The 10,516-nt window shown below is 39.8% G+C and overlaps 1 protein-coding gene and 1 long non-coding RNA gene across 2 annotated transcripts; one reads left to right on the plus strand and one right to left on the minus strand.

The window, feature by feature from the left end:
• Positions 1-412: 412 nt before the first annotated feature.
• On the minus strand, positions 413-6,428 carry LOC138015356 (uncharacterized). The gene is made up of 5 exons (XM_068862362.1): positions 5,984-6,428; positions 5,385-5,499; positions 4,487-4,532; positions 2,338-2,619; positions 413-885 (listed from the first exon to the last, which is right to left on the minus strand). Exons 1-5 carry the CDS (start codon positions 6,338-6,340, stop codon positions 576-578), a joined length of 1,110 nt encoding a protein of 369 aa, XP_068718463.1. The 5' UTR covers positions 6,341-6,428; the 3' UTR covers positions 413-575.
• A 460-nt stretch (positions 6,429-6,888) lies between these two features.
• LOC138016272 (uncharacterized) lies at positions 6,889-10,118 on the plus strand. The gene is made up of 3 exons (XR_011125764.1): positions 6,889-7,000; positions 7,518-8,678; positions 9,927-10,118. It is a non-coding gene; the product is annotated as an uncharacterized lncRNA (long non-coding RNA).
• Positions 10,119-10,516: the final 398 nt, after the last annotated feature.

A 10,516-nucleotide genomic window follows, 5' to 3' on the forward strand; every position in this document is an offset into this window, starting at 1 on the left:
TGGCCCAAAAGTTAACTGACAAATGGAAGAGATTTTAGCTGACTAATGACATTTCCACCCTCCCTCCTTTCCCCCATCCAGACCCCGGTCTATTGTATTTGTGGACTGTATGGCGTTTTTACAGAACGAGTTATTTTTAGTTTGATTTTCCCGCGAAACCAGACCTTTATAGCTAATCACAAGTCTTTCATGAGAATTTTTGAACGATGGGATTGAGAATGGTCACCTATGCAAAGTGAAACCAAATTATTTTTTTTGTTTGGACATTTTTACCTTGGCAAACTTAAGGTACTCTTACTAACAAACTTTTTCGTGTGACCGATTTTTTTTTTTTCGTAAATTGCCATGATAAATTTCAACCCAATTAACCAGCAAACTGTGTGCTCTATTATCAATATCGATATCGTTATCATTGTCATTGAATTCAACTTTATTATCAAAGTGTCCGTTTATGTACATGTGGGTAAGCTAAATGCAACGCTCGATACTGTTCAACAAATTCCTCGTAAGTACTCACGCAAAATATCCCTTTGGCCTTAGAAATCCGTCGTGGTCATAAGTCCAGAGCAAAAGAATTAGACAATATTGTGAAGTGGATGAGTAAGGAAAATTACATTTTTTATCTCATTCACATTTTCAGAAAGAGAAAACTGCAACTCCCTGTAGAAGACCATCAAATCACTGAAATATGCATGTGCCACGGTGTCGCCGTCCCTCTTCAAACCAATATCGTAAACTGAGTGGTCAGAATCCATGAAATCAATATCTCTATCCTGTGCTACCGTGATTTCCTGTTTCTTCTCTCCGTTGATGAACAATCTCGCTCTTCTATATGCTCGATTCCATGTAATAGCAATGTGACTCCATCGATTGATAGGGACCACACTGTCAATAAACAATTTTGAGATCAGCGAACGAATATCTGTTAATTCTTTGTATTAAGGATTAAATTAAGGACGCTTTCCATACAACGAAAGACTTCGGGAACTCTTCCGGGAAAAGGATAGAATGGAACATAAATATTTTCTGGAATCAAGTATCGGAATTTCGGGTCTACCTTACGATGTTGACCTTAGGTTCCCCAATCGACGAACAAGTTGCCATTTCCGTTGTTCTGGCCCCATTACTAGGGAGCTTAAGCAACGACAACGGCGACGGCAACGAGAACGTCATCTCAAAATATAAATTTGCGTGATTTTAATGGCTTCGTGACTATTTCAACGTTTTTAAGATGACAAGGGTGTGGTAATTCCAAAAAGATGACACCAGTCGGAACGGCACTCCATTTTAGGAAAGAAAATGAAAATTTATTCTCAAGTGCTGACGTTCTTCGTAAAACCAAAAGCTTGGCTATTTCACGTTGTTCTTTTGCTGACGACGGCAACGAAATGGACAAAAGTGAAAAACGCACGTGCAGGGCGTGCGAAGCTATTGTTTTTAACCACTAAATATGCAAATTCGTGACGTTCTCGTTGCCGTCGCCGTTGTCGTTGCTTAAGCTCCCTAGTATTCGAGACCGGTTTCCACCTTCTTTATTTTTTATAGTTTAATTAGTGAGGAACTCGCAAAGGTGATCGCGTTGGATTGAAAAAAAAAATGCTATTCCAAGATTTTGAAAGAATGGAAGTCGCTTCAAGTATTTCATCAATAAAACTTAAGCGGCTGGGAATAATATGGACCGGCGTGAGGGTTTAAAATTGGTTGTGCCCTCTTCGCTGATCTTAAAAATGAGTCATAAATATTTAGTACTTGTTGAACACTTCCCAAAGGGGCTTTTCAGGGCCAATGAATCGAAATAAATGAACCAACAGATCTACATCCAGGCTGGCTCCTGTTGTTCAAACGATGGATAGCGCTGTCCAACGGATAAGTCACTATCCGGTGGATAGGTAAAGGCGAAACCGATTACGGTATCCAATGGATAGTGATTTATCCGGTGAATAGCGCTATCCATCTTTTGAACAACTGTGGCCAGAACAAGAACTTTTAAAGAATCTCAACTGGCCGCAGGCAAACCAGTTAGCTATTTACAAGTGCAGCCGGGAAGTTGAATCAGGATCAAATTCAACCAGCGGTCAGGACGGGTCTTGAATCCGGGATCTCTGGATCTCAAGACAAGTGCCCAAACCACTGAACCGCACTGCCTCCACAAGGATGGAGATGGTAGTTGAAACAGGAGACTGGAGAACGAGTAGGAAATGCAACACAGAATGAATTGATGTATTTTAAGTAATTACGTCTTTAGTCAATTCCGTTGTTCCTAAAATTCAACATTTTCCTTTGCTTTTTATATTTTATCTCTATCGATAGGCATAAGAGAAATTTGAAACGACTTACTTTGCATCTGTAGATGGAGTTAAAAGATCTCTCCCGTTACCGTCTCTAACTTGCAGGTGGAAAGCGCCATTTTCAACATAGAGTCGGAAGGAAAAAGGAGCTGACCAGTCACCATAAACGGGCGGTTGATTTGAACGGGTCAGCAATTTGATCCACACGGCAATGGTCAAGTTTTTGGAGCGGATTGGAAAATCGGGAGTTTCGGCAAAGGTTCCGCGGTTGCCGTTCAAGAACAAAACTGTTTGGCCATCTTGCTGAGTGAACATTGCACCTCCACGTAGACTACCGAGAAAATGAAAAGTTTACTTAGTGTCACAGAAATAACGCAAACCAATTACAAGGTCTCGTGAATTTTACGTGATTGAGGAAATGTCTTGTGCTAATGGACTACCATTCAAGGTTCATCAAGATGTCAAGCGTAAATGAGATGACAAGTAATCCAGAGTGTTATTCAAATTGCGCGATTGGGTATTCCAGAAGAATTAGAGAGTGATAATTGTTGACAATTCATTTAGCCATATTTGAGGGGTTCAAGGACTCAGCGCAACCAGGTAAAAGAGGAATGCGAATTTTCTAAAAGGGTTCTGAAACAGGAAAAGCCATATCTAGCGTTTATTTTCTACAGTGCAACCTCAATCCTGGCTACAGAGTTCCTCAATAAAAATACTTAAGAAAATCACCGCTTCATAGAGAAGAAATTTAAGATCATTACTTTTTTTAACCTTTGAAAGAACACTTGAGAGTCATATTCTCATCTATTATGGTACAAGTTACTGACAAGTTAATGACTTGTTATAAGTCTTTACTGTACAATGTAACCACTGGTTGAGGCCCGATTCAAGCGTCGCACTTCTGCCGTTTCGAAGTCAATTGACGTGAGTTCGATACGGAAGAAGGTACATCTGAATCACCTATCGAATTTCTGCCTCAAGTTCCACAGGCTGACGGTATCAAACTTGCAGCAGAAATGCGGTACCAATTCAAACGTCAAATTTCTGCCATGTCGATTCAAATGTATTCATTGTTATAATGTATGAGCATTAAGTTTTTTCATTGACTGCCCATACCTTTAGCAGCATTGTACAACGTCTTATTTGACTTGATTTACGCTAATTGCGGGAAAGAAAACTAGTTTAGTCAAGTGGGAGGCTCAACTGCCACCGTGGACCTGTCAAAATCCGAAAATGAAATCTTCTTGGCTGTTTAAAATAGTTGCTTGCAAGATTCGAACAGTTTTATAAGTTTATGAAACAGAAACGACACGAAAAACTTACTAGAGAATGTTTTATCGAAATTTGAAATTTAGCTGGCCCTGCAGCGGACCGTCATGTAGGATACGGCCCGCTAATTTACCCAATCACAACGCGCGTACTATCTTAGAGACGTATAAATTCTTCAAGCGCTAAGAGCCAAACCGAATTTAAACTCCCATTAAATCAAATTTCCGAACATGACCGGAATCGAATTGGAGTTTTTGCTTCGTTTACTGCTCGAATACCATTATGATATCTTTTTCGCGGTTCTTCAGTACATTTCGCACATATCCCATCGGTTTCCATCGGCGTCGAGGTCGATAGTATGAATGCACCGTGGGAACCAAGGATGCTGTTTGGTAGGAGTGATTTAGGTAGCCGTGGTTTCGGGTCAGCTCTTTGTGGCTTGGCGTCGGAAGTTTGAATAATTTTAGCCAAAACGCAGTTTGGCCGTTGGCGCTTGAAGAGATGAGATTCCGCAGAATAATAGAAATCGCAGTAAGCTTTAGTGCGATTTTATAGCGGTTACCAGTAAATTTGGTTGGACGTCAATCAAATGTTTCCATGACGAATTCGACAGCCGACAAGTGAACAGGACTACTGTCATGGAAACATTTGATTGACGTCCATTCAAATTTAGTTTCGAAAAGTTTTAAAACGTCGTTGAGGTGCGAGGGTGTTTCAATGAAGACATCAATTCCGTACTTACCATTTCATGAGTCGTTCAGCATTAAGAATACATCAACAGAAATTTTACTGGGGTAGAATAATAGAAAGAGGAAAGGGAGCAACAACAATTCTTTCAAAGAGGCGGGAAAAATGGAAGCCAAACCCATGACCGGTAACTTAATGGTGATAGTTTTAGAAAGTTCAATTAAGAATACAAATGGCCTTACTTGATTTGTTTGTCCGTCCCATCGAGCTTCCAATGGAAAGTGATTTCTGAAAATTGAAACAAGGCCAGATTGCTTTTACATGATTCAGGGCAAGTAATAACTAGATTCTAATAATGTATCCATCCTCCTGCCTAGAGTTTCCCAGAGCCTTGGGTTAATCCGAGGCTGTGGTGACGAGAATGAGTGATTCCGGAAAGGTGAAATGTTTAACAGACTGCGTGAGCCAGAGTTGGACTCGATGAAGTTGGAAACGAGGTCTCACAGGTCTAGCCAATCTTTTATATAACAAGAGCAAATGGGATTTGAATCATGGATTAATAAATTATGTTTTCCATTAATTTGTTTTTCTCAGAACCTGGCTTTTCACCAAAAGCATTTTCATCGAGACCCAGTGAACTGAAGAGGGGCGTTGTTGCGCTATTCGTTTGCTGACAAAGTCTTGTAATAATTTTGCAATTTATTTCATTATCAATTAAAGGTTGTTCAAAACGTTGAAGTGATTGAATTGGAAAGAGGAAAGTGTGGCTTGCTGACTAAAGTTGTAGAAATTTCCCTGGCGACGAGGGCAATTTCTGCAACTTTCGAAAATACCAGTGACATTAACCCTAAATATTTGTACAACAACACCAAAGCAATAAAAGCAGCCCTGCTAAAAGACATGAAAAATAATAATGAAATTAATTTTGCCGGGGCAATTAAAAAAGCTAATGACAAATCGCGTCTCATGCAATCAGCATTTTAATAGTAATTTTGCTCTCTATATGTTACAAATGTAGTTAATTTCAGATGCCTCAAGGAAAATTTGATATTCTCGTTGAATCGAACAAAATCTTAACTCCTTCCTTCTAATTCTTGATTTCCTTAAAAATACATTTATAAATAATATTTTTGAAAATACCTGTTTCGCAAGAGTTTCCAGCGTACCCTGTTATACATGCGCAATCGTAGCTGTTATCCTCGTACTTAGCCAAACAAGTTGCCCCATTCTTACAAGGTTCGTTGTCGCAAGGAGTCTTAAAAGTAACATGTCATTATGATTACCCACTCGCTATTAAATTTACATTGTGAATTGGAGAAGCCTAGGATAATGACGTCTAATAAATTCTAAATGTTGGCCTATGTTGGTCTTCATCACGGTCAGAGAAATTTAAGTTACTTGACCGTTTCGAATGGAGTTTTCACTTAATCAATATATCTCTGGCATGCAGAATTAACTTACAGCAGTGACTGCGTGAAAGCGATTTTTAATTCTTAAAGATGACTTTTTTTCGCGGAGCAAGCTATCGTGAAATTTTCGTACATATTACCAGCCTTTTTTGTCAAAGCCGAAATTATTCTTAATAATGCAAATGAGCCGACATAGTTGGGGTACGTCACGTGTTTTTTTAATTTTTATTTTTATTTTTTTTTCCTTTTTGAGGAAAAAAGATGGATTTTCTGATGACAATGCTTGTTCTTTTCAACTAATAAAAAAAATGGAACGTTTGCGTTACTCACCGTGATGCTGAAGTGATGATGCTGCTGGCTGGCCACAAAGTTATGCAATTCCTTGAATTTGTCACTGGCTAACAGTTCGCATAAAGTATTTTGCTTTTTTATGTCGCTAAACGCTGCGACGTTGAAAGAGAAACAATAATTGTGTTGTAGACAACTCAGTCCGCATTCTTCGAATGCATCTACCATAACTTGCATTAAAGGAGTAATGTTTAAATAGTGAAAACTGTTCATCGCAAAGTTGGCAAACGCAAATGATTGTCCTTCATTTCGCATCAGGCTTGTGGCGTTTGCTCCGTAACGTACATTTAAAAATAACCCAAGGATTAAAATCCTGACAGGAAAACAGAGGGTCGACATATTAACCAGCCACCTTCAAGTTATATTGAGGTTTCGCCAGAATTGCTTCGAAATGGAAAAACACACTCAGGATGACCTGACCGTATTAAATAATTTTAAAATAAATTAAAAATGCAAATTCGTTTACCTAAAACAGATGACACCTTAATTACGCCACATGTGAAAAGTTTTTCGCGGCCCAAGTGGTTTTGCTTGCCCTACTTGAAAGAATGACATTCTATTACACTGTTGAATTTTCATTTTTAAAATGATTTATGTGAAAAAAACTGCATGGTAGAAAAAAAGCGAAAAAGGATTTTCACTGATGAGTAAAACATAGTGATATTTCCGTGGATGAAGCACTGCAAGAGGCAATGCAATTACTAGTTGTGACTATAAAACCACATGCTGTTTTAGGTAACTATAATTATATTTATTGCAAAACAGATGACACCTTAATTACGTCACATGTGAAAAGTTTTTCGCGGCCCAGGTGGTTTTGCTTGCCCTACTTGAAAGAATGACATTCTATTACACTGTTGAATTTTCATTTTTAAAATGATTTATGTGAAAAAAACTGCATGGTAGAAAAAAGCGAAAAAGGATTTTCGCTGCGACATAGCAAGAGCAAGAGGCAAGAGGCAATGTAATAATAGTTGTCAAAACCACATGCTGTTTTAGGTAACTGTAATTATATTTATTGCATCAGGGCAGGCCATATAAATGCAAGGATTGGTGTTCTTGGGAGGCTTTGTTAGTGCGGCGAGTTGATAAGATCGGGATTCCACCGGAGAAAAATTGGGTGGCTAACGTTTTCAGCGTAAGCCCTTCGCCAGGGAGCATTGAAGAAGTAATTGTGAGTTCTTTGAGCTAGGAAAGAAGTGCTTATGCTTTGCCATTGGTGGAGACATGTTAACGAAGAAACACGAATACATTAGAGGAGTAGCTATGTGTAGCGAGGAATGGCGTATGTTATAAACTGCCATAACTGGCAATCATTTTGGATAAAATTGGGTGTTGACTTCTTACGCGCTATAGGTGGTCATGAACGCAATGTATTTTTTTGTTGCTATTATGTCAAATTTGGAAAATGGGGTTAGACTTCCTTGAATTAAACCGTTTAGAAAAGTACGTTTCTCACCGTGGTTTATCTCCGTTACATTTTTTAATTTTATTTTATGTTACCGTTCGCATGTAGGAGCAGTTCAGGAAAACTGTTGGAATATTTACCGTAGTTCACCGAGGGAAGTTTTTCTTGCTGTTGTTTGTTCAAGATGACCGAAAAGGACAGCGATAGCGTAGGGCATGTTTTGGGACACGTAGAAATCGAGAAAAGTCACGCGTACGATGAACAAAAATTGGAAACTGAGAAACGTCGCTTTTCAAGGTGAAACGAGAGAAGCGACTGCGTAAGATCGAACTAGGGAGCTCAAGCTTGCGCGTTTTTGAGACGCGGACGGCAACCGGAAGAGAACATTTCGAGTTCCAAGACAGTGGTGTCTCCTACATTTTTATACTAATCATCTCTAATGGAGAAAAGATACTTGGCAATGTTAATGTGGTTGTGCGAAGACAAGTATATCCGTTCTAATGGAAGACTGCAATTTGCTGAATACCTACCATACCATACCTGAATACCTACCGCGAGGACAGTGGGTTACAAAGCTCATTGTCAAACATTACCATCACCAGGCCAACCATTCAGCAGGTACTAATTTGGTGGTGTCCCAAATGAGTTTAATAGAAGTATTGGGTAATCGAAGCCCGTGAGGAGATTCGACAATGGGAGGGAGTATGCAACATGTGCAAACGAAGGAGGAACAAGACATCAACATAGATCATGGCTCCGCTTCCTAAGATCCGACCTTCCGTCCCTTTGACCAAACAGCAGTGGACTATGCAGGGCCTTTTACAACAGTACAAAGAAAGAGGTGTGCGCCGTCAAAAGAGGTGACTTTGCTTGCTCACATGCTTTTCGACTGGGGCACTTCATTTGGAAATACACCTTATTCTAAAATGGCCGCCATTTAATTAAATATTACTTTGTTTGCTTGCAAATTAGCCTTTGATGCCTCGCTTTTACGCTTAAAATTCAAAAGAATATTTTATGTTGAACGAGGCAACAAGGGCCAATTTGTATGCACATAAATAAGCGGCCATTTTGAAATAAGGTGTATAGCATTTGGTCTAGATACAGACAGCTTTCTGAATGTCTTCACACGATTGAGTAGCCAAAGAGATGTGCCAAAGGAAATGATAAGTGACTATGGGACGAACGTTGTGGGAGCTGTCGGTAAACTGAAAGAGGTCGTCAGTAAGTTGGACCAGAACAAGATCCAGCAGGACACGCTTTATTGAGGTGTGAAGTGGTATTTCAATAGATAGATAGATAGATGACCTTTATTTTAAAACGATGAGTATTAAAGCTACATGAGCTTGTGGGGTCGTTTACAATAACTAATCACTAACTGACTAAGAATATATACAAAAAGAACATTGAACTTAAAATTAGCGGTATCGACAGATATGAATATAGACAACAATTTAAATATATACAAAGTCATCTTTTCTAAAATTACAAGTGGATACATACGTTATCTTAAAACTAAATTCATTAAAATTAACTAGGGATTTGAGCTTTAGTCTGAGGTCACGATACGGAATGTTTTTGTCAAGGTACTGCAAATATTGGTCACTGCATTCCACAGGGCTGAGCCTCTAAACGCGACAGAGTCTTTAATATAACGCGTGTTGAAGCGTGGACCGAACAATTAAAGAGGCGCAAGACCGGGTTAAATAATTTGTGGCCCGTTTCTTAAAAATCAGATCAATTAATGTGTTAGGTAACCTATCGTGGTAAGCTTTGTGGAATCAGATAAAAATGGCTGATTTGTAATAAATAGACACAGTCTGCCATTGGGCCCGCTGTGAGACATCAGCAGATGTCAAGTCTTTCGGCAAATTAAAGATAAGTCTCGCAGCCCTGCAGTGAAGTCTTTCTAGGGACTGAAATAAGTCGGAATTATGACAAGATCCCCATAGTATGAGACCATAGGTCACTGAAGGCAAAATTATCTTAAAGTAGAGATCCTGTCGGACGTTCCTAGGGAGAAATCGCGACTTCTTAAGTAATCCTAATTTTTTTAGCAAATGATTTTTTGAGTTCCAGCATATGCGGATTCCAAGTCAGTTTCTCATCGACGGTCATTCCCAGCAATCGTGATTTCGATACCCATTCAATTGTAGAGTTACCAATGAAGATCGGGGGGGGGGGGTTGTTAATCGGGGGGTTTCTTCTAGAGATTAGCACGGCCTCACTTTTACTTGGGTGGGGTGTTAATCTGCTAATTAAACATCACTCGTTTAATTCACGGAGTGCAGAATTTAACAGGACAATACTTTTTTCTGCCGTTTCGCTTATGCAGTAAACCGTTGTATCGTCTGCAAACATGTAAACGGAACCGGAAGACACAGAGGACGCAAGATCGTTCGGGAAAAGGGTGAAGAGTGTCGGCCCCAGAACGGACCCTTGAGGAATTCCAAAAGAGATCGGTATCATCTCTGAAGTCGATCCATTAACAATTGTAAATTGCTGTCTTTCACTTAGATAACTTCTAAGACGTCTTCTAACTTCTATAACTTCCAAGAGCCCCACATTTCGGTGGCATTCACGAGGCTATGATAAAGTCAGCTAAGATGGCTATCTACGCAGTAATTTTACCGATGAGGAGCTCATTACTGCGGTTGCCGGTGTCGAGAGCCTACTAAACTTTCGACGACTTACCTACCAATCTGCTGACCCACGAGATGTTGCACCTCTTACCCCAAACAATTTCCTACACGGACAGCTTGGTGGACAATTTGCACTTGAAACCGTAGACACCACAGAGTTCCAGCCCACGCAAACGGTGGCGAAAAGTTTAGGAGATTATATCCCAGGTTTGGAAGCGTTGGTTACAGGAGTACTTTCCGTTGCTGAACAGACGACCAAAGTGGACAGCAGTTGTGAGAGATTTAAAGAAGAATGACATTGTGTTGGTTCTGGAGAGAAATCTTCCCAGAGGTCAATGGCCTCTGGGGCGCATTACTGAAACCTACCCATCGAGGGATGGGCACACTAGAGTTGCCAAAATCCAGTGTGGGATGAGAACCGTTGTGAGACCTTTCCACAAACTTGCGTCTTTACAAGAAGGCTAG

Source organism: Montipora capricornis, chromosome 9 (genome assembly GCF_036669925.1).
Source record: "Montipora capricornis isolate CH-2021 chromosome 9, ASM3666992v2, whole genome shotgun sequence".
Classification (NCBI taxonomy): Eukaryota; Metazoa; Cnidaria; class Anthozoa; order Scleractinia; family Acroporidae; genus Montipora; species Montipora capricornis.

Bases quoted from the DNA above. Each gene is read 5' to 3' on its own strand.
- LOC138015356 (XM_068862362.1), bottom strand. From the start codon at position 6,340: ATGTCGACCCTCTGTTTTCCTGTCAGGATTTTAATCCTTGGGTTATTT. The intron at 4,533-5,384 runs GTATTTTCAAAA...TTCAATTTTCAG, and splicing joins TGGAAACTCTTGCGAAACAG to AAATCACTTTCCATTGGAAG. The intron at 2,620-4,486 runs GTAAGGCCATTT...TTTTCTCGGTAG, and splicing joins GGGACGGACAAACAAATCAA to TCTACGTGGAGGTGCAATGT.